The sequence below is a fragment of the Chiloscyllium punctatum genome, chromosome 38, assembly GCF_047496795.1.
Source record: "Chiloscyllium punctatum isolate Juve2018m chromosome 38, sChiPun1.3, whole genome shotgun sequence".
Classification (NCBI taxonomy): Eukaryota; Metazoa; Chordata; class Chondrichthyes; order Orectolobiformes; family Hemiscylliidae; genus Chiloscyllium; species Chiloscyllium punctatum.
Window position 1 is genome coordinate 40,013,393 of NC_092776.1, and position 23,138 is coordinate 40,036,530.

The 23,138-nt window shown below is 40.0% G+C and overlaps 1 protein-coding gene across 2 annotated transcripts in view; it reads left to right on the plus strand.

Annotated features, from left to right (window-relative positions):
- LOC140463542 (inositol polyphosphate-5-phosphatase A-like) overlaps positions 1 to 23,138 on the plus strand; it is a 528,804-nt gene that overhangs the window by 238,410 nt on the left and 267,256 nt on the right. For both annotated transcript variants that reach the window (XM_072557674.1, XM_072557675.1), the window contains exons 3-4: positions 12,236 to 12,336; positions 15,586 to 15,673. In XM_072557674.1, the coding sequence (XP_072413775.1) occupies positions 12,236 to 12,336; positions 15,586 to 15,673 (189 nt within the window). The remainder of the gene's footprint in view (positions 1 to 12,235; positions 12,337 to 15,585; positions 15,674 to 23,138) is intronic.

A 23,138-nucleotide genomic window follows, 5' to 3' on the forward strand; every position in this document is an offset into this window, starting at 1 on the left:
AATGGGGACAGAGGTTATGATCTGCAATTGTTGAACTTGACATTGATTAGGCGCTTTAGAACATCCCAAACTCAATGATTAAGATTCTGTTCATCAAGCTGGTGTTGCACTTCATTGGAATGCTGCTACAGACTGAGGGTACAGAGGCCAGTGTGCCAGATAGGTGAATAATTAAGATAGTAAGTGACTGGGGCCCAAAATTACCCTTGGAGATTGATAAGCAACGTTCCACAAAACAGTCATCCCATCTGATGTAAGACAAAGAACTGCAGATGTGGGAGATATGAAACAAAAGCAGAAATTGCCGGAAGAACTCAGCAGGCCTGGCAACATTTGTGGAGAGAAAACAGAGTTAACATTTCAGGACCTTCTTCAGAATTTGTTCCTTTAAGCCTTCATCCAACCCAACAGACCAATCTGTGAGCTTTCCACTTCTTAAGTGGAGACCAACTCAATGTCCCCTATTGTTCACTAACCTCCTCTGTCTGGCTGAACCTGTTCCCACATTGAATGACTTCTCCTTTTAACTTCATCCAGTTATTTCAAGAAAAAAAATGGCTATCAGGACCTGCATGGATCCTAGTACTCCCTGCCATTTTGTAAGATATGTGGCTTATTCCTAATTCCAGTTCTATTCAGTCTCACTCCCTCACCTCTTTTTTTGGTATATCAATGACTATACTGTTATTATTTCCTGCTCTTGGCCTGAGTGAGAAAAGATAATCAATTTTGTTTGCACTATTCACCCTTCTTCCACTTCTTTACAGGGTCCAGGCCAAACTCTTCCTCACTTGTTTTTGGCTTCTCTACCCCAATTTCTGGGGATAGGTTATGAACTACTGTTTATTATAAATCCAATGACTTCCATAACTCAGACAAAATATAGTCCAATTTAAAAAGATGGAGCAGTATATTTATTGAATGTAACAGAGATGAAAGTAAATAATACATCATAAAATAAGTCTTTATTACTGCCAGTGGGGTTGTCTGGCCTGGATCAAGTTAATTTTATATTACAGGACATCTTCTAGACAAAATTTAAAAAAACACTGAAAAGTAGAATTTTATTTTTAACTGATGAGAGACTGGATCTCTTTTGTTTCAAGAGGGACCAGGATATCCTTGCACACAAATTGTACAAAGTCAACATGAGATACAACAAGCAGTCAGGAAATCGTATGTAATTTTTGCCTTTGTTATAAAGAGAGCAGAATAGAAGAGTAAAGATGTTTTACTGCAAATATGGACCTTAGTGACATCAGCATGGAGTTTTGTGTCAGTTTTGTTTTCCCTAAGGAGGGATGTACAGCACTTGCCTAACAGGGACTGCAGCAAAGATTTACAAGACAGCTATCTAGGATGAAGTAATTATCCTTGGGAGAGGCTTTGCAGTAAGTTTAAAATCAACAGGAAAAAGTGAGGATTGCAGATGCTGGAGATCAAAGTCGGGAGTGGGGCACTGGAAAAGCACAGCAGGTCAAGCAGCACCTGAGGAGCAGGGGAATTGACATTTTGGGCAAAGCCCTTCATTGTGATTATCATATGAGGAGAAATTGAGAACAGTAGGTCTATGTTCATACACATGGCCAATTCACCTAACCTGTAGGTCTTTGGACTCGAGGAGGAAAACATAGGCAGAAAAATGCTAAAGGAGAATGTGGAAACTGCTCAATAAAACTACTGCTTCAAATAACTGAGTGTTTTGCCAATAATTCAATTAGCAAACAACTAAAATCAACAAAGACTAAACATTACTTAACAGGTGGCTGACATACCAAACTAAAAAAAGCACTACCTCATTAATTAATTAAGACAACTGAAAATCCTTCAAGACTCAATATGTTTCACCACTCTTTCAGCAGAGATGTGGAGTGTTGTGGATCACATTAAAACCACCAGATTTTTTTTTAAGCAGACCTGCTTCTTCCTACATATCAAGGCAAGGCTTCGAAAGTTGTTTCTTTAAGTTTTCCAGATCTTCCAGTAGTGAGGCAACCAGTGACTCCTTGGTTGTTAAACTTACACAAATTCCATCTTTTCAAATGAAAAACTGTTTCCCACCAGCATTCTATTTGTGGTGAATGCAGTCTTCACCATCTGCTTCTCACAGCAGCAATTCTTGCCAGGTTCTCTGAGTCTGAGAGCCTGTGTCCAGACAGACCAATTCCTTTGTGTGAAGGTATAACACTGGTGCTGGAGTTTTGGCCTGGGCCTTTGTTCCCATGGCAACCAAATCATATAGACCTGTTTCTAGACAGATTTCAATACGAGTTCACCAACTCCCATTATATGAAATTCTATTTTACTTCAAGAAACATTTTTTTAGACATTTGTCATTTCAATTGTAAAGACATGCTCTTCAGAGCTTTTTTAATGAACATAAGAACATAAAAAATAGGATCAGGAGAAGGCCATGGCCATCTGGCCCATCGAGCCTACTCCACCATTCAGTAAGATCACCTCTGATCTTTTCATGGACTCAGCTCCACTTATCTGTCCACTCACTATTATCCTTAATTTCTGTTCAAAACTCTATCTATCTACGCCTTAAAGACATTCAACAAGGTAGCCTCAACTGCTTTGCTGGGCAGGGATTTCCACAGATTCACAACACTTTAGGTGAAGCAGATCCTTCTCAACTCAGTCCTAAGTCTGCTCCTCATTATTTTGAGGCTATGCGCTCTAGTTCTAGTTTCACCTGCCAGTGGAAACAACCTCCCTGCTTCTATCTTATATATTCCCTTCATAATTTTATATGTTTTTATAAGATTTCCCCCCCCCCCCCCCCCACCATTCTTCTAAATTTGAATGACTATAGTCCCAGATTACTCAATTTCTCCTCATCAGCCAACCCTCTCAACTTCGGAATCAACCTCGTGAACCTCCTCTGCATCCCTTCCAGTGCCAGTACATCCTTTCTCAAGTAAGGAGACCGAAACTGTTCACAGTACTCCAGATATAGCCTCACCAACAGCCTATATACAGCTGCAGCATAATCTCCCTACTTTTAAACTCCATCCCTCTAACATTGAAGGGCAATATTCCATTTGCCTTCTTAATTACTTACTACACCTGCAAATCAACTTTTTGTGATTCATGCACAAAGACGCTCAGGTCCCTCTGCACAGCAGCCTGCTGCAATTTTTCACTTTTTAAATAATTGTCCATTTTTCTGTTATTCCTGCCAGAATGGATGACTTCATGTTTACCAACATTGTACTCCATCTGCCAGATCCTTTCCCACTCATGTAACTCATCTATATCCATCTGCAGGTTTTCAGTGTCCTCTGCACACTTTGCTGTATCACTTATCTTAGTGTCATCTGTGAACTTTGACATATTACGTTTGGTCTCCAACTCTAAATCACCTGTTTAAATTGTAAACAACAGCAGTCCCAACACTGATCCCTGAGGAATGCCACAGGCCACTGATTGCCAACCAGGTGACACCCATTTATCACCACTCTTTCCTTTCTGTTAGTTAACAAATCATCTACCAATACATTGCCTGTAATGCTGTGAACCTTTATCTTATGCAGCCTTTGGTGTGGCACCTTGTCAAATGTCTTTTGGAATTCCAGATACACAACATCCGCCAATTCTGCATTGTTCATGCTTGTAATGACCTCAAAAAATTCCACTAAACTAGTTATGCATGACATCCTTTCATGAATCCACGCTACATCTGCCCAATCACACAATATCTATCTGAATGTCTCGCTGGTTCCTCCTTCCTTATAGAGTCATAGAGTCATAAAGATGTACAGCATGGAAACAGACCCTTCGGTCCAACCTGACCATGCTGACCAGATATCCCAACACAATCTAGTCCCACCTGCCAGCACCCGGCCCATATCCCTCCAAACACTTCCTATTCATATACCCCTATTCAAATGCCTCTTAAATGTTGCAATTGTACCAACCTCCACCACATCCTCTGGCAGCGCATTCCATACATGTACCACCCTCTGCATGAAAAAGTTGCCCCTTAGGTCTCTTTTATATCTTTCCGCTCTCACCCTAAACCTATGCCCTCTAGTTCTGGACTCAACGACCCCACGGAAAAGACTTTGTCTATTTATCCTATCCATGCCCCTCATAATTTTGTAAACCTCTATAAGGTCACCCCTCAGCCTCTGACGCTCCAGGGAAAACAGCCCCAGCCTATTCAGTCTCTCCCTATAGCTCAAATCCTCCAACCCTTGCAACATCCTTGAAAATCCTTGTAAATCTTTTCTGAACCCTTTCAAGTTTCACAACACCTTTCCGATAGGAAGGAGACCAGAATTGCATGCAATATTCCAACAGTGGCCTACCCAATGTCCTGTACAGTCACAACATGACCTCCCAACTCCTGTACTCAATACTCTGACCAATAAAAGAAAGGTTACAAACACTTTCTTCACTATCCTATCTACCTGCGACTCCACTTTCACGGAGCTATGAACAAGCTTTTTCCCCATTACAGAAGTTACATTAACAGGCCTATAGCTACCCACCTTGTGTCAATCCTCCTTCTTTTAGCAGTGGTGTCACATTCACTGTCTTCCAATCTGCCAGAACCACGCCAGAGTCTAGCGAATTTTGATAAATTCCCATGAGCACATTTGCTATTTCACCCACCGTCACTTTTAATACACTGCGATGCATTCCATCACGGCTAGGAGACTTGTTTATCTTTAGCCCCCATAACTTGTCAGAAGAAAAAGAAGGAAGCATATGTCAGGTATAGACAGGAGAGATCGAGACAATCCTTAGAACAGTATAAAGGCAATAGAAGTATAATTCAGAGGGAAACCAGGAGGACAAAAAGGGGAAGGAGATAGCTTTGACAAATAGGGTTAAGGAGAATCCAAAGGGTTTTTATAAATGCATTAAGGACAAAAGGGTAACTAAAGAGAGAATAGGACCCCTCAAAGATCAGCAAGGCGGCCTTTGTGTGGAGCCGTGGGAGATGGGGGAGATCCTAAATGTGTATTTTGCATCACTGCTTTGTGTGGAGAAGGACATGGAAGGCATAGAATGGGGGGAAATAGATGGTGACATCTTGAAAAATGTCCATATTACAGAGGACAAGGTGTTGGATGTCTTGAAACATATAAAATTGGATAAGTTCCCACGATCTGATCAGGTGTACCCTAGAACTCTGTGGGAAGCTAAGGAAATGATTGCTGGACTCCTTGATGAGATTTGTATCATTGATAGTCACGGGTGAGGTGCCGGAAGACTGGAGGTTGGCTAATGTGGTGCCACTATTTAAGAAAGGTGGTAAGGAAAAGACAGGGAACTATAGACTGGTGAGCCTGATGTCAGAGATGGACAAGTTGTTGGAGGGAATTCTGAGGGACAGGATGTACATGTATTTGAAAAGACAAGGACTGATTAGGGATAGTCACCATGGCATTGTGCGTGGGAAATCATGTCTCACGAACTTGACTGAGTTTTTTTCAATAAGTAACAAAGAGGATTGACGAGGGCAGAGTGGTGGTCGTGATCTGTATGGACTTCATTAAAGCACTTGACAAGATTCCACATGGGAGACTGGTTAGCAAGGTTAGATCTTATGGAATACAGGGAGAACTAGCCATCTGGATACAGAACTGGCTCGAAGTTCGAAGACAGAGAGTGGTGGTGGAGAGTTGCTTTTTCAGACTGGAGTCCTGTGACCAGTGGAGTGCCACAGGGCTCGGTGCTGGGTCCTCTACTTTTTGTCATTATCATAATGATTTGTATGTGAACATAGGAGATAAAGTTAGTAGGTTTGCAGATGACACCAACATTGAGGGTGCAGTGAACAGCGAAGATTGTTACCTCAGTGTACAACGGGATCTTGATCGGTTGGGCCAATGGGCTGAGGATTGGCAGGTGGAGTTTAATTTAGGTAAATGTGAGGGGCTGCATTTTTGCAAAACAAATCATAGCAGGACTTATACACTTAATGGTAAGGTCCTAGGGAGTGTTGCTGAACAAAGAGTCCTTGGAGTGCAGGTTCATAGTTCATTGAAAGTAGAGTCACAGGTAGGTAGGATAGTGAAGAAGGTATTTGGTATGTTAGTTTTTTGGTTTCCTTTATTGCTCAGAATATTGAGATTAAGAGTTGGGAGGTCATGTTGCAGCTGTATACGATGTTGGTTAGGCCACTTTTGGAATATTCCGTGCAATTCTGGTCTCCCTCCTATCAGAAGGATGTTGTGAAAATTGAAAGGATTCATAAAGATTTACAAGGATATTGCTAGGTTTGGAGGATTTGAGCTATAGGGTGAGGTTGAGTAGGTTGGGGATGTTTTCCCTGGAGCATCGGAGGCTGAGGGGTAACCTTTCAGAGGTTTATAAAATCATGAGATGCATGGATAGGATAAATAGACAGTCTTTTCACTGAGGTGGGAGAGTCCAGAACTAGAGGGCTTAGGTTTAGGGTGAGAGGGGAAAGATACAAAAGGGATCTAAGGGGCAACATTTTCATGCAGAGGGCGGTGCATGTATGGAATGAACTGCCCAAGGAAGTGGTGGGGTCTGGTACAGTTACAGTATTTAAAAGGCATCTGGATGGGTATATGAATAGGAAGGGTTAGAAGGATGTGGGCCAAGTGCTGGCAATTGGGGCTAAGTTTGGATATCTGGTTGGTATGGCCAAGTTGGACCAAAGAGTCAGTTTCCATGCTGTACATCTCTATGACTCTATGATGTTATCACCTTAGTGATAATTTTTTTTAAGGTTCTCACCTGTCATAGCCTTCTTATCATCAATTATTGGAATGTTATTTTGTCTTATACTCTGAAGACTGACACACAATATCTGTTCAACGCTCGGTCATTTCCTCATTTCCCATTATTAAATCCTCCTTTTCATTGTCTAAAGGACTAATGTTAGTCATTCTTTTACATTTTATGTATTTGTAGAAACATTTTCTAAGTAGTTTACTCTCATAATCTATCTTAGTTTTTTTTTGTTTTTTTTGTGACTTTCTGTTGACCTTTAAAGATTTCCCAATCCTCTAGTTTCCCATTATTCTTTGCCACTTTCTGTGAATTAGCTTTCTATTTGATACTGTCTTTTATTTCCTTCATTAACCATGGCTAATTATCCCCTTTGCTACAGTCCTTCCTCTTCACTGGTACATACTTTTGCTGAGCACTGTGAAAAAAATCGCTTTGGAAGTCCTCCACTGTTCCTCAATTGACCCACCATATCTACCTTAGCCAACTCCTTCCTCATCTCATTATTGTCTTCTTTGTTTAAGCACAAGACACTGGTATTGGATTTTACCTTCTCGCCCTCCAGCTCTATTTAAATTTCTTGAAGAGGCTCCCTAACTATGAGATCATTTATGATTCCTGTCTCATTACACAGAAGCAGATCTGGGATACCTTGCTCCCTTGCATGTTCCCTTACATACTGTTCAAGAAAACAATAACGAGACCTGATGATTCAGAGAGCTGCTACCTTTGCTGTGCAGAAATAAGGTGAAAGCAGTCTCCTGTGATTTGAGAGTAGGGTGCAACAATCTTTGTAACATAATAAGGCTCAATAATATTCAGTGGGAAAATATGATCATAATATAAGCAAAATTCTCATTAAGGAACTTGCAATATTAGTTCTATTTTACTCCAGAGGCACTCTTCATAACTCATCATCATGGTTGAAATTATTGTTCTCAATAATAATAATTTTAACATTGATTCCTTGTCTTTTATGACGAATGGAAATTATTTTGGCAATGTTAGACATCCGATTAATAGGGTGTAGGTTTGCTCGCTGTGCTGTAGGTTTGATGTCCAGACGTTTCATTACCTGGTTAGGTAACATCATCAGTGGCGACCTCCAAGTGAAGTGAAGTTGTTGTCTCCTGCTTTCTATTTATAAACATATAAATAGAAAGCAGGAGACAACAGCTTCACTTCACTTGGAGGTTGCCACTGATGATGTTACCTAACCAGGTAATGAAACGTCTGGATATCAAACCTACAGCTCAGCGAGCAAACCTACACCCTAAACCTCAACCTGAGCAACAAACCTTCACAAACCTTGCAACAATCTGATTAATACATTGGTGTGGAATGCTGTTTTAGTGGAGTTGACGACATAGTGAAAATAACTGGATTAGTGCCTGTGTTCCTGGATCATTAATAGGTGCACTGCCGCCTCACACGCCAGGAACCCGGGTTTGATTCCAGCTTTAGGCAACTGTCTGTGTGGAACATATAACTTAGAACATAGAACATTACAGCGCAGTACAGGCCCTTCAGCCCTCGATGTTGCACTGCCCTGTCATACTAATCTGAAGCCCATCCCACCTACACTATTCCATGTACGTCCATTTGCCTGTCCAATGACGACTTAAATGTACTTAAACTTGGCGAATCTACTACCGATGCAGGCAAAGCATTCCATACCCTTACTACTCTCTGACTAAAGAAACTACCCCTGACATCTGTCTTATATCTATCTCCCCTCACTTTAAAGTTGTGTCCCCTCGTGTTTGCCGTTCCCATACTTGGAAAAAGGCTCTCCCTGACCACCCTATCTAACCCTCTGATTATCTGACATGTTTTTCCCATATCTGTGTGGGTTTCCTCTGAGGGCTCCAGTTCCCTCCCACAGTCCAAAGTTGAGCATGTTCGATGGATTGGCCATGCAGAATGCAGGTTACAGGGATAGGATGGGGGAGGTGGGTCTGTGTGGGTTGTTCTTCGGAGAGTTGATGTGAACTCAATGGGCTGAAAGGTCTGCTTACACATTGTAGGGATTTTATGAGCATAATGAACATCAATATCACAAATAGCACTTTTTAGGTTAGGATAAAGAAGAAAAACTTTTATTTACATAATGTTTTCCTAAACTTCTTCTCATTCTACTTTGCTTTCCTATTTAAGACTATCCTTAAGGCCTATCTCTTTGACCAAGCGTTTGTACATTTGACCCAATATCCCTTGAAATGGCTTGGTATCATATTTTCTTTTACCATGCTCCTGTGAAGGCCTTTGCGACGTTTAATTACATGAAGATGTGACATAAGTAGAATCTGTCATTGTTTGCAGGCAAATAGATACGTTTGAAGTGTAGTCACTGTAATATCAGAAATGCAATAACCAATGTATATACAGCAAGCTTTACACAAAGATCAACATGAGAATGACCAGATGATCCATGGTTAAAAATCACACAACACCAGGTTATAGTCCAACAAGTTTAATTGGAAGCACACTAGCTTTCGGAGCGACGCTCCTTCATCAGGTGATTGTGGAGGGCTCGATCGTAACACAGAATTTATAGCAAAACTTTACAGTGTGATGTAACTGAAATTATACATTGAAGAATTGATTGTCTGTTAAGCCCTTCATCTGTTAGAATACAGTGATAGTTTCACTTATTCATGTGTAAATCACAAAACCCTTTTTTTTAAAAGTTGCATTCTCGGGTTAGCTGTTAACAATGGTGATAGCTAGACAATATGTTGAAGGTGTTAGCCCCCTGTGTTCTCTGTCTATGGCCTGATGTTTAGATTGATTCTAATCTAAAAAGTGAGATAACAGAGTTTTACATAAATTCATGCAGTTTTTGAGCTCAGAGTTCTACATGAATGTATGCAGTTTTTGAGCAAAGTGCAATGTAACTCTGCAAGTACAAAAAAATTCACCACAAAATATATGTGTGCATATTGGTCTTTGTCTGTCTGTGTGTGTGTCTGTCTGGGGTGGGGGTTGTGAGTGTGAGAAAGTGTGTGTGTGTTTGTGTGTGTGTGTGTGTGTGTGTGTGTGTAGTGAATGCAGAGTATCTTAAGTCTGTGAGGGGGTGCATGTGTGGGAGTGCATGTGTCTATAAGGGTGTGTGTGGGTGACTGTGTGCGTGTCTGTGTGTACCTGTGTCCGTGTGTATGTGAGAGTGTGTGTGTGTGTAGGAATATCTGTGTGTGTGTGTAGTGCAATGGTGATCACCTGTAATGTGACATGAACCCAAGGTCCTGGTTGAGGCCCTCCCTATGGGGACCGAACTTAGCTATCAGCCTCTGCTCAGCCACTTTCCTCTGCTGCCTGTCCCAAAGTCCACCTTGGAGGATGGTCACCCGAAGGTCCGAGGCTGAATGTCCTGGACCACTGAAGTGTTCCCCAACTGGGAGGGAACCCTCTTGTCTGTTGATTGTTGTGCGGTGCCCATTCATCCGTTGTCGTAGCCTTTGCTCAGTTTCCCCAGTGTACCATGCGTCCGGGCATCCTTGCCTGCAACGTATAAGATAGACAACGTTGGCTGAGTCACATGAGTACCTGCCATGTACAAGGTGGGAGGTCTTCCCACGCGTAATAGTGATATCTATGTCCACAATCTGACATGTCTTGCAGCGTCCACTGTGACAGGGTTGTATGGAGTAGTCCTGAGAGCCGGGCAGTTTGCTGCGAACAATGATCTGTTTGAGGTTTGGCAGTTGTTTAAAGGCAAGTAGTGGAGATGTGGGAAAGGTCTTGGTAAGGTGCTCATCCTCATTGATAATGTGTTGCAGGTCATGAAGAACATGGCATAATTTTTCAACCCCTGGGAAGTACTGAACAACGAAGGGTACCCTGTCAGTTACAGCCCGTGTCTGTCTCCTGAGGAGGTCATTACAGTTCCTTGCTGTGGCACGTCAGAACTAGCGGTCGATGAGTTGAGCATCGTACCCCGTTCTTGTGAGGGTATCCTTGAGTACTTTTAGGTGTCCATCACGTTCCTCCTCATCTGAGCAGATCCAGTGTATGCGTAGGGCTTGACCATAGGGAATGGCTGTTTTAAAGTGTTTTGGGTGGAAGCTGGAGAAGTGTAGCATTGTGAGGTTGTCTGTGGGTTTGCAGTAGAGTGTGGTGCTGAGGTGTCCGTCCTTGATGGAGACGCATGTGTCCAAGAATGAGACAGACAGTCGAGAGTAGTCCATGGTGAGTTTGATGGTGGGATGAAACTTGTTGATGTCATTGTGTAGTTTTATCAGTGACTCCTCGCCATGGGTCCAGAGGAAGAAAATGTTATCAATGTACCTGGTGTACAATGTCGGTTGGAGGTCCTGCATAGAGAAGAAATCTTGTTCGAACCTGTGCATAAAAATCAGATGATCCATGTTAATGATGATGTTTAAGGATAAATATATAACACAGGCAAATGGGACTCGTTTATTTTGGGAACATGGTTGACGTGGATATTTGGACTGAAGGATCTATCTCCATGCTACATGACACTATTGGCCAGGACACAGATGAAAGCAAAAGATTAGATTCCCTACAGTGTGGAAACAGGCCCTTTGGCCCAACAAGTCCACACTGGCCCTCCAAAGAGTAACCCAACCAGACCCACTTCCCTCTGACTAATGCACCTAACACTATGGGCAATTTAACATGGCCAATTCACCTGACCTGCACGTCTTTGGACTGTAGGAGGAAACTGGAACACCCGTAACAAAATGAAACAGTCAACACAGTTTTAAACCAAAATAGAGACAAAATCTGCTCTCAAGAGATTAGTATAACCTTTTCAGAAACCTGTTGTAGACTCTGAACGTTAAATTAGCTTAACATTGTTCTTAGTGTTGACATTTGCCTTTTTCCTACCGATTGAAAACAGTGGATTATTGTTTAAATGGAACTTAAAAATCTGTATGAAATAATAAAAGTCAGGTTTCCCCATTTATTCCAATGTCTTGATTTTACTAATGTTGCGATGAAGAATTACCAAGCTGCCCTTCAACTTGTGCATTGAGTAATGTGAGAACTCCATTCCTCAAAATACTGGAGAGGAAGAGAGTATGGGAAGTCGTGACAGAAAATCATAGCTTCCTCTTTCAGCCACCTGGTCCAAACCACTGAAACCACATGGGACATCAGGTCTGCTGCGGGCCAATCAATCCATTCCCAGCCGAACTGACAACCTCAGGTTAAACCTGACGTTGAAGGAATGCTGCTGATGTGAGCAAGAAGCTGTAGCTCAGATCTCTGCTGAAGTAAACTGCAAAACCCAAAAGGGCAAATCAGAGCATTTTTTTTAAACATTGACAGCAGTTGATCATGCGTGGCCTTCTCTCTGCTTTCCAAAGGTTGTTGTGGATCATTTTTACTCTCTGTAAATACGCAAAGACAAGTTCCCTGACGATTGTTTTCCATTTTGACATTAGACCACACGTCTAAAGCATTTTACCAGCTGACAGCCATTGTACTCCATGTGAATTGTACAGGTTGTTCTGTTGAGGCATTGATTATGTATTCTTTTTCCTTGCAGACTGTGCACACGCACAAGCCTCATTTTATTGCATTGCATTGCCAAGAGGTTGGCGGGAAGAACTATGAAGCGTCAATGTCTCATGTTGATAAGTTTGTGAAGTAAGTACCAAGTATAATTCACTTAGCAAATAGAATCTTCCATTCGTTCCTTTGTGGTTCTGTTGCAACGAATATGAAAATGCAGAGATTTAAAACTCGCATTACGTTATTGAGGTACAATATCAAACTGCATTACTTCAAATCATTTGGCTGTCATTTTCCCTTCTGTTGTTTTGCAGACTGCATAACACAAAGTGAACAACAACAAAGAATCTCGATTCCTGACTTTAACAGGCTTGTTGAATACTGCCAAATGCCAGCTTTAAATCTCTCACCAACCAAAAGTTCATACAACAAATAATTTCCATGAAGGATCAAACTCATTTGAAAGATCAGTAACTGTTCAAGAAGTCATTATGAAACGATCATTTTCCCCCAGTGACAGTGAGGCCATATCCAGCCGCTGTTGTGTTGTGTGTTCACCAGGGTACTCCAGTTGTGTGGTAACTTGCTGCCTTATATTAGAGTCAGTAATCTTTATAATGGTTTTGTTGATGATTTCTTTATTCATGAATAAAGATTTGCAAATTACGTACTAAATTTCACTTTTAAAATTATTTTAGTCATTTAAAAATCTGCTCAGTATTATCATAATGGCAAGCCCATCCTTGAGCGATTGAAACTTCAGACTGTTGCTGCACAGATTACATTCCAGACAGCGTAGGCTTCCCTCTGCTGGTACAAATGGTGTGTATTTACAATGTTTGTCAGCATATGTAATCTGTTCTTGACGGTGTCTCCCCCTACTGACACAGAACAAGATGATGTAGGCATTCCAATCTTGATAGGAAACTGTGTAACTACTGTAAGCACTCATCGTTCTTATTTAATCTTTCCTTTTCTGTATCCATCTGCCGGTATTCAAGAAATTAAAGACCAAACCAGAGTGGCTTTTAATGCCACATTTAACCCTTTGCTTCAAGTCTGTAAACAAATGATGTGATGTAAAGGAAGGGGCTAAGGTATTGTCAATTGTTTGTCACAGTTTCTCAGAATGTTCTGCCTTGCTTGAGCTCTGCTCACCTCCACACCTGAAAACATTGACTAATCGCTGGGTAGTGATTCGAGGGGGTTTGGGTATCATTCAAGCATTGGCAGGTTATTCAACTCTGGCAGAACTAAGTCCCATTCAAAGAGACAGGATTCACAAAGTATCTCAAGGGACAGCAGTGACAATACCTCCACAGCCACACCATCCCCTTCATCCTCAACATTGATGCTTCAAGAAGTTAATGCTGTCCTTTCTGACTATCACTGAACTTAGCCCATACATACAATTCACTGCAGGAAGGAAACTTGGCTTGGTCCAAAATAGGCTCTATCCCACCCCTTGAAATGACCTAAGAGCTGGAAAATTAAGTTCTATTTAAGACAAATCACTGTGCTTGTGCAATTGTGCATGGCTATTTTTATCTTGTGTTGGTAATGGAGCTATCCTCAATATAAATGGGAGAATTTCCACTGTACTATGACTATCAGATTGTGTCAAATGTAGAACCAATATTATAATAGCCAAGGTTGCAAAGATTACATTGTCACAAGGCCATCTACAGTTCATATTTCAAACTTTTATTTCGCACATGTTACACAATAATTCACAAATAAGATAATTTAAAATCCCAGTTGTCAATGCATTTACTTTAAGCACTTTCCGGATCATTTGCTACTGCTGTACCTCACTTTTATTTGAAATGATGACCAGATGAAGTGATTATACGTTTTCCTGTTGTTCCTTATTTTACTCAGAAACAATGATATCCTTAGGATGGTATCAGTGAAGATTGTAAGATTATGAACTGTGTGTAATTTTGTGCTCATAGTGGGTTGAATGAAACAGATTTCATCAAAGCTAAAATAACACAAAACGTAAACAAAAAATAAGGATGTTAAGAATAAAGAAGCAAATCGTACTGAATGATTTTATCTGAAAGATTGTACTGAAGAGAATTGTGCAGTAAGTTACCAGGGAAGGTCTTTGGAATTCTCTGGACAATTAGAAATGTTTTCGCAGGAATAGGGTTTTAGACATATATTGCAGAGATGGTTGCTGGGATTGATTTCTGAAAGAGGGATATTTTTGTTGGACTGAAAGGACTTTTGCTGTCTGGAAGGCACTCATGTTGATTGCTCAGTTTGAATAAAGCAACTAGACGTTGTCATTTGTGAGTAGCCTCAGTCCAGTTGATAATCCTATGTTGTTGATACTTGAGCTCTGTTCAGGATATAGGACCAGCAGAAGAACCTGCATCTTTAAATGTTTGTGAAGATTTATAACTCTGAACAAAACTTCAGGCATCAGTTTACTGAAAAACATATTGGAAAGAATGCAGATTTTCTTTGGCTTAGAGAAGCAATATACTTTTAAAAATTCTTTAAAAAAACACAAATGCTTTTGAGAAAATATATTTGTATCAATTATTATTTTAGGTGTTCTAATGCCAAACCTCAGCCTCTCCTTTTATTTCTATTATTCTATTTACAGTAGTATTGTTTCTTAAATAAAAATAACTTATCGTTGATTTTCCACAAATTTGCTAAATGTTGCTCATAGTTTTAAAGGTGACTTTTCCTTGCCTCCTCCCCGTTCCCCCATCTTTGAGAGCCAGCCTAAGTTTAAGATGTTGCAGAATCAGATAATGAGCAAACTACCAGCTCATTTATAGTCAATTGAAACTAGATTTGTGTTTTCAATGCATTATTTGGCTAACTACTTACTAATCTGATCCTTTTTACTTATTGGTTTCAAAGTCAGTGAATTTCTGTGAGGGACATAATAATGGAAATATTATAATGAGGAATACTAAGGGATATTAAAATGAAGGATATTGTGAACGTTTAAGAAGTTTTGGCACCTAAAGGCAGCACCAAGCTAAAATGCATTACAAATGTCTTTTTTCATTTCTACCACAAGAAAATGTTCCCTAGCTTCAAGCTAAGGACAAAAATCTCCACTGCATTATTGTAAATTTGAACTTCCCGTACCAACTAGCCTCTTCAGGACTGCCATTTTGTTCAGCATTAAGGAAAGTTTGAATTTTGGATTATTGCCTGAAGTTCACCTTCCAGCAATAAGAGAAAGTATTCTGTCCATTCAGACTAGGTTGCATTTGACCCTTTGTTCTAGGAGATGAAAGGACAATATTCTTAAACCATTGTAACGTTTAACAGTTTAAATGTTTGAAAGACAGACTTGGAAGCCATCGAAGAGATCACCTGAGAAAGATTTGTATTTTTATTCTTTTGTTGTAGAGAATTGCTATCGAGTGATGAAATGAATGAGTATAACCGAGCACGAGTGTACTTGGATGAAAATTACAAATCTCAAGAACATTTTACGGTAAGAAAGAGTTTCCTTAATCAACATGGCATCCATGTCAATCATGTGATTGTGATTCAAGAATTAAAATTTATAAAAAGTTTGGACATTATATCTTATCGTGCAGCAAGAACATGAAGATTTTTATTTTGAGATTGAATTACACCAATAACAAAGAGTTCAGTTGCTCGCAAAATTAGATGATTTATTGTTTTCATGGGATGGGGAGGAGTATGAATTATATCCCAGTTCCAGCACAATAAATAGAAATTTGCAACTCCCAAGACTGAATTTCGGAAGAGTCTGATTAGCAGCACTGATATCAAAGTATACAGTAACACAGCCATCGTTTTTGTTTGCTGCACCTTATATTTAATAGTATGCGACAGTCTTTCATTTAAAACTGTTGTATTTGGTATGAATAGATTTATAAGGTGTTGATCTGTAAAATTCAGCCCAGAGTTGACAAGTCAAATCTATTCTATGTGACAAAGCATCCATGTAAACAAAACCAACCTGAACAATAGGACTGCCTATAAATGTTTGCAATCTGCAATACGAAATCCAGCTCTCGGTAGCAGTGACTTCTACATGAGACTTCATTGTAGCTGCTCAGGCAGATGTGTTCGTGTGTAAATTTGGAATCTCACAGAACCCAGAATGAGACTGCTCCCAGTACTTGGCACCCCTTTGCTTCCTCATGATCCTGTGGAGTGTTCACTTTTTCCTTGCTGTATTTTGTACAAATGATTGAACAAGTGAAGGAGTAATTCTTAAATAATGAAAAATGACATTCCACCTATTTGACAATATGGCAGCAAATGAACAACTTTTACATCAAGGGTCTAAAAGTTCAGGATAATGGGTGAAGAAATTTAATGATGCTCAACAGAAATAACTTTGGGCACCCATGGAGCACGATATGCATGTGCAGGAGGTTCTCCACGAGTCATATTGGTACAAAGTGAAGATGCTAGGTCCTTATTCATTTGGGCAGTCCCAAATGAATAAGGTAAAAACAATGACTGCAGATGCTGAAAACTAAATCCTGGATTAGTGGTGCTGGAAGGGCACAGCAGTTCAGGCAGCATCCAACGAGCAGCGAAATCAACATTTCGGGCAAAAGCCCTTCATATAGAAACTACTGTTAACAAGTTGGGTTAGCCTGAAATCAGATGACACCAAATTATATATGCTTGTCCTCCCTGTTGCTACTTCAATATTGTGAATGAAGTATCAACATCTTGCAAGATAAAATGTTTGGGAAATATGACAGAAATATGGAGCGTTTAATGAATGCTTAATGAATTCCCCACAATAAATTTTCATGTCTGTTTTTGAGAGACAATTCTCAAGACATCCCTGACTGTGCTAATCAGATTGGAGCAATATTTATTCTGGAAACCAAACAGCTTACTATTACCAGGTTAAAAATCACACAACACCAGATTATAGTCCAACAGGTTCAATTGGAAGCACACTAGCTTTCCGAGCGATGCTCCTTCATCAGGTGATAGTGGAGGACTCGATCGTAACACAGAATTTACAGCAAAAATTTACAGTGTGATGTAACTGAAATTATACATTGAAAAACTGATTGTCTGTTAAGCCTTTCATCTGTTAGAATACAGTGATAGCTTCACTTCTTTCATGTGTAAATCACAAAACTTTTTCTAAAAAGTTGCATTCTTGGGTTAGCTGTTAACAATGTTGATAGCTAGACAATATGTTGAAGGTGTTGGCCCCCTGTGTTCTCTGTCTATGCCATGATGTTTAGATTGATTCTAATCTAAAAAGTGAGATAACGGAGTTTTACATAAATTCATGCAGTTTTTGAGCTCAGAGTTCTACATGAATGCATGGAGTTTTTGAGCAAAATAAAATGTAACTCTGCAAGTACAAATTCACCCCACAAAATATATGTGTGCATGTGTGCCTTTGTCTGTCTGTGTGTGTCTGTCTGTCTGGGGGACACACTCTCACATACACACGGACACAGGTACACACAGACGCACACACAGACACCCACACACACCCTTACAGACAGACACACTCCCATACTCACACATGCACCCCCTCACAGACTTAAGACACTCTGCACTCACTACATACACACGCACACACACACACACACACTTTCTCACACTCATAACCCCCACCCCAGACAGACACACACACACAGACAAAGACCCACATGCACATATATATTTTGTGGAGTGAATTTGTACTTGCAGAGTTACGTTTTACTTTGCTCAAAAACTGCATACATTCATGTAGAACTCTGTGCTCAAAAACTGCATGAATTTATGTAAAACTCTGTTATCTCACTTTTTAGATTAGAATCAATCTAAACATCAGGTCATAGACAGAGAACACAGGGGGCCAACACCTCCAACATATTGTCTAGCTATCACCATTGTTAACAGCTAACCAGAGAATGCAACTTTTAAAAAAAAGGGTTTTGTGATTTACACATGAAAGAAGTGAAACTATCACTGTATTCTAACAGATGAAAGGCTTAACAGACAATCAATTTTTCAATGTATGATTTCAGTTACATCACACTGTAAATTTTTGCTATAAATTCTGTGTTACGATCGAGCCCTCCACTATCACCTGATGAAAGAGCATCGCTCCGAAAGCTAGTGTGCTTCCAATTAAACCTGTTGGACTATAACCTGGTGTTGTGTGATTTTTAACTTTGTACACCCCAGTCCAACACCGGCATCTCCAAATCATATTACCAGCTTGTTTCACTAGATGGCATCCAACAGCAGGAATTTCTAAGGATCAGAAATATACTGGCTGCAATTCAAGACTGCAAAAAAAAATAGGAAATGCATTCAGTTTGCTTGGGAAAGGAAGCACTTATTTGCATCAAACTCCAAAAATCAACATTTCTTCATTTCAGTTCAAAAGTATATGTACGAATCATCACAACTAGAAAAAGCTACACCTGTATCTACTTGATATACAGTCAGGTCTCCTAGTCTAGGAGAAAGGGAGGACTGCAGATGCTGGAGATCAGAGTCAAGAGTGTGATGCTGGAAAAGCACAGCAGGTCAGGCAGCATCTGAGGAGCAGGACAATCAGATTCCTGATGAAGGATTCCTTATGCCCGAAAGGTTGATTTTCCTGCTCCTTAGATGCTGCCTGACCTGCTGTGCTTTTCCAGCACCACACTCTCGACTCAGGTCTTCTAGTCTGTAAATGTACAAGTTACGTTCCATTTTCATGATATGGGAATATTTCTATCACCAAAATATCTAATCTATCTATATAGTTAAAAATAAAACAACACGAGGTTATAGTCTAATAGGTTTATTTGGAAGTACTAGCTTTCAGAGTGCTACCACTTCATCAGGTAACTAGTTGCATAGTCAATCTGTGAGTTGAACTTTCAGCTCAGCAATATACGTGTTAATGGATATAGGAGCTTTGAGACTCAGTGTGTTATAGACAATCGACTTTCGTCTATAGGCCTGGCAATGAATTCAATCCAAGCTATTGTCACACAAAATTAATGGGTTTCTTTGGTTTCAAATTAATTTCTAGTCAACATGTATAAAACATACCAAACTAATCAATAAATTGGCAGTGTACTCAGAAATGCCACGCTGGTGCAGGAAGTTCCTACTGTGGCATTGAGAGCTCATTTTGCTATGGCTGAGATTTTCCACTATGACATAGTCAGTGAGTTGAGATTTATGCATGGTCGTCATGCTCATCTTCCAGGCTTTGTCAGGTCTCTGACTATCTGGACACCCGAAGATCTAGGCCATTGTTGCTGAAACAGTTGTTGAAGTAGTGTTCTCATTTTATTGATTGGACATTGCCTGGCAGAAAGGCTGGACCCTGAAGTGTGGAGTGTTTAATCTACCAGCCTTAACATGTTTCACCTTGATGAGTTCAAACATTAGCTCAGCTCTCTAGATTACAGTTTTCACTATATACAGGGGTAACCTTTATTATAGTGTTACATCTCATGTGGGCATATGCAAATAAATTTTGCCACTAAACTACCGAGAGCAATCCTGAAAGAAGTGACCAAAAGCTTCGTCAAAGAGACATGTGACCCAAATGCTAGTTTTATTCATTTTCTTCTATTCAGTTTGCTCAACTTCCTCCATTTATTTAATGTGGTCTGCTTTAAACTTTTAAATTCCCTACTCTGAATTATCCTGGAATCTTAAAATTGTGGATTCATTGGTATACTTTATCTGCAGTTATTTTTAAGTCAGATCTTCATGTTAATTTGTAGCTATGTTACTGAGAACAATATATAGCTTTCCCCTCATTAACTTATCAGTTTATTAAATTTTACTTAATTTCCAAAACTTGCCAGTTTCAAAAGAAACTTTGCAATAGCCTATGTTTCTGTATATACACTCAATGCTTATACTCCCATTCTCCCCCCACCTCTGCTCACCCCTGATTTGACCCCATTCTGCTCTCTTACTGTGCTTCCTCAATCATCCCACAATCCCTTCAGAATTTTCTATTCCTTAGTCATCTACATTTTAAAACAAATTCTATTGAAATGTTATCTCATATAAACAAAAAGTATGATATGTTACTGAAGGACTGTGGGGGAAAAATATGGATCTAATGACAGGGCGTTGTTAGATTGAACTATTAACAGCTAATTGATTAGGCATGATATGCTATAAACATAACTAAACTTGTTTGCTGATAGTAATTAATTAATTAATTGGTATTTGCTAGTTATGTCATCAAATAGCATTGTTTAGCTTAGCGTTCCCAATTTTGTGCACACCTTTATTTACCTGACATTGCAATAAAGGTTAATGACGTTTGGTGGTAATAAAAATATCTTAACTGTTTGTAGGTGACAAGTGATGGTTGAAGGATCACGATAATCACAAAATGCTTTTCTATGATGTTATTCAAAATGCAGTATTGCGAACTGCCTGAACATTGGATAATACGACCTAGAATTCACCTACAAATTCAATCAAAAAGTCACAATAGCTTATTTGAAATCAGCTCTGTACAAACCAGCGATGAATGGAATTTAGCAAAATGACAGCTAGGAAAAATACACCTTGAACAAAAACCAGTTATTTTCAAACTACCCACCATCCAGTTCCACACAATCACCCCCTGCCATTAATCAGATTAATTAATGCCAACTAATTTGAAGACAGTCATCAAATCAGAATCAGCAAGGCAAGCAATACTGTGACACACACATTGGTCCCAAAAGGCTTTGTATGAATCATGAACCTGGTAAATTTAACAATCTTCCAATGTCTCATGTTTAAAAGGAGCTTGCATTTGGTGCAAATTCAGCATATAACAATATAAAAATGAAGTGCGGGATTACTTTTTCCTCTATCTGTTGGTTAGGAATAGCTGAATTATTCATTCACAGAGATTCCAGATAGGACATATAATTAATTATTGTGATTATTATTAAGATATATTGCAGAGAGAAATCGCTTTAAATAATCTATCACAGGACAGTATTTTGAAGCAAAATTTGTATATTTTAAGACATTTGGGTTTTACAACAATAGAGAAGGCCATGATACTGTAAGTTGTTCCAGGTGTTCATCAATTGTTCAGTTTAATGGAGGTCTGAATCAAATACTTGGATATTAAATGTACCCTGCAGCTGAAATGTACTTGAATAAAAAACATAATGCACTGGATTTTCTGAGGAGTAGCAATTTTACACTGTTTGTCACTTCACCCTACTTTTATACAAAAGGAAGGAGCTCTGCACAGTTGAGAGGGGTTTCTATTCAAGCTTTCCTCAGAAATATAGAGCCATACTCCTTTGCTGACAGTTGTTTAGTTGTATAAAATTGTCAGAAGAAGATAAACCCTGTCCTTTTTCCACAGCAGGCAGCTGCTGTATTCTGACATTTTAAGGTCCTGAAGTCACTCTGACAGCTGTTGTCAAATAATAAATATATAGGGTAAGTGTGAGGGTATGTGGTAGGATTTAGTTAGAATAGAATGCCAGGTGAGAATGGTACCATCTGGATAGGGGAGAGGGTGCCAGATGTCAGAGCGGTGGGTGCTGAATGCATAGGGTGTCACTGTGCAAGGTGGCAAGGGAGTCAGGTAAATAGTATAGATTCAGTCAGAATAGGTGGGAGAAATCAGATCTAGCAGGAGGCAGATGGAGTGGGTGTGGAGTCTGGGATATGAATGGTGAGGTCCAGTGGTAGAGGAAGGAAGGTGGGGCTTAAGAGCTGTAATTTGTGGTCATGACCAATGGCAGCTCAACAAATGGATCATGTGTTTTAACGTTAATTCTTCCCGATCCGTTACCAAAGACATTTGATGAGATTGTTGTGTTTTGTTTTGATGTTCGTCCCAATGCTAATTGCAATCTAGAGAAGTTTCCCTGAGGATACTGCACAGAAGAACTAATGTTCCTGTCTTTATGTCCACATCCTTAAAGAATGACCGAAATGCTTTAGTGTGTGATCCTGAAATATTTCTCTTTATGGCGAGGTGCCCGTTGGCCTGTTCAGTTAAAGGTCATTTTCTTTGGAGACCCCACTTGGAAATGATGTAGCCTTTATCCTTGAGTTCGGGAGTTGGGAGGTCATGTTGCGGCAATACAGGACATTGGTTAGACCACTGTTGAAATATTGCGTGCAATTCTGGTCTCCTTCCTATCGGAAAGGTGTTGTGAAACTTGAAAGGGTTCAGAAAAGATTTACAAGGATGTTGCCAGGATTGGAGTATTTGAGCTATAGGGAGAGGCTGAAAATGCTGGGGCTGTTTTCCCTGGAGTGTCGGAAGCTGAGGGGTGACCTTACAGAGGTTGACAAAATTATGAGGATCATGGATAGGGTAAATAGACAAAGTCTTTTCCCTGGGGTCAGGGAGTCCAGAACTAGAGGGCATAGGTTTAGGGTGAGAGGGGAAAGATATAAAAGAGACCTAAGGGGCAACTTTTTCACACAGAAGGTAGTACGTGTATAGAATGAGCTGCCAGAGGATGCGGTGGAGGCTGGTACAATTGCAACAATTAAAAGGCTATTGGATGGGTATATGAATAGGAAGGGTTTGGAGGGATATGGGCCGGGTGCTGGTAGGTGGGACTAGATTGGTTCGACATGGATGGGTTGGACCAAAGGGTCTGTTTCCATGCTGTACATCTCTATGACTCTATGACTCTTCCTAGCTCTGCTGGTTCCTTTGTGCCAATTGTGCTATTTTATAGAATATCCATCACTACTTAGAGGAAACTCTCTGAGCTGCTTCATGTATAGCTAAGGTGGATGATGACAGCATTGTGGTAGGAGGAATGGGGTAGCTGTAAGTGTTGGGATGGTGTTATTCAATGAATCGTAATCATACAAAAATAATACTGAACTAAAAGAGCAGTGACTAAGAAGAGTCAAAACCTTGGACAAATGTAGCTTTAAAGGTGGAGTTGAAGAAATGTATTTCCAGAGTCTGACATTGAGAGCAGGCCCAAGTTTCAGCCAATTCATTTTTT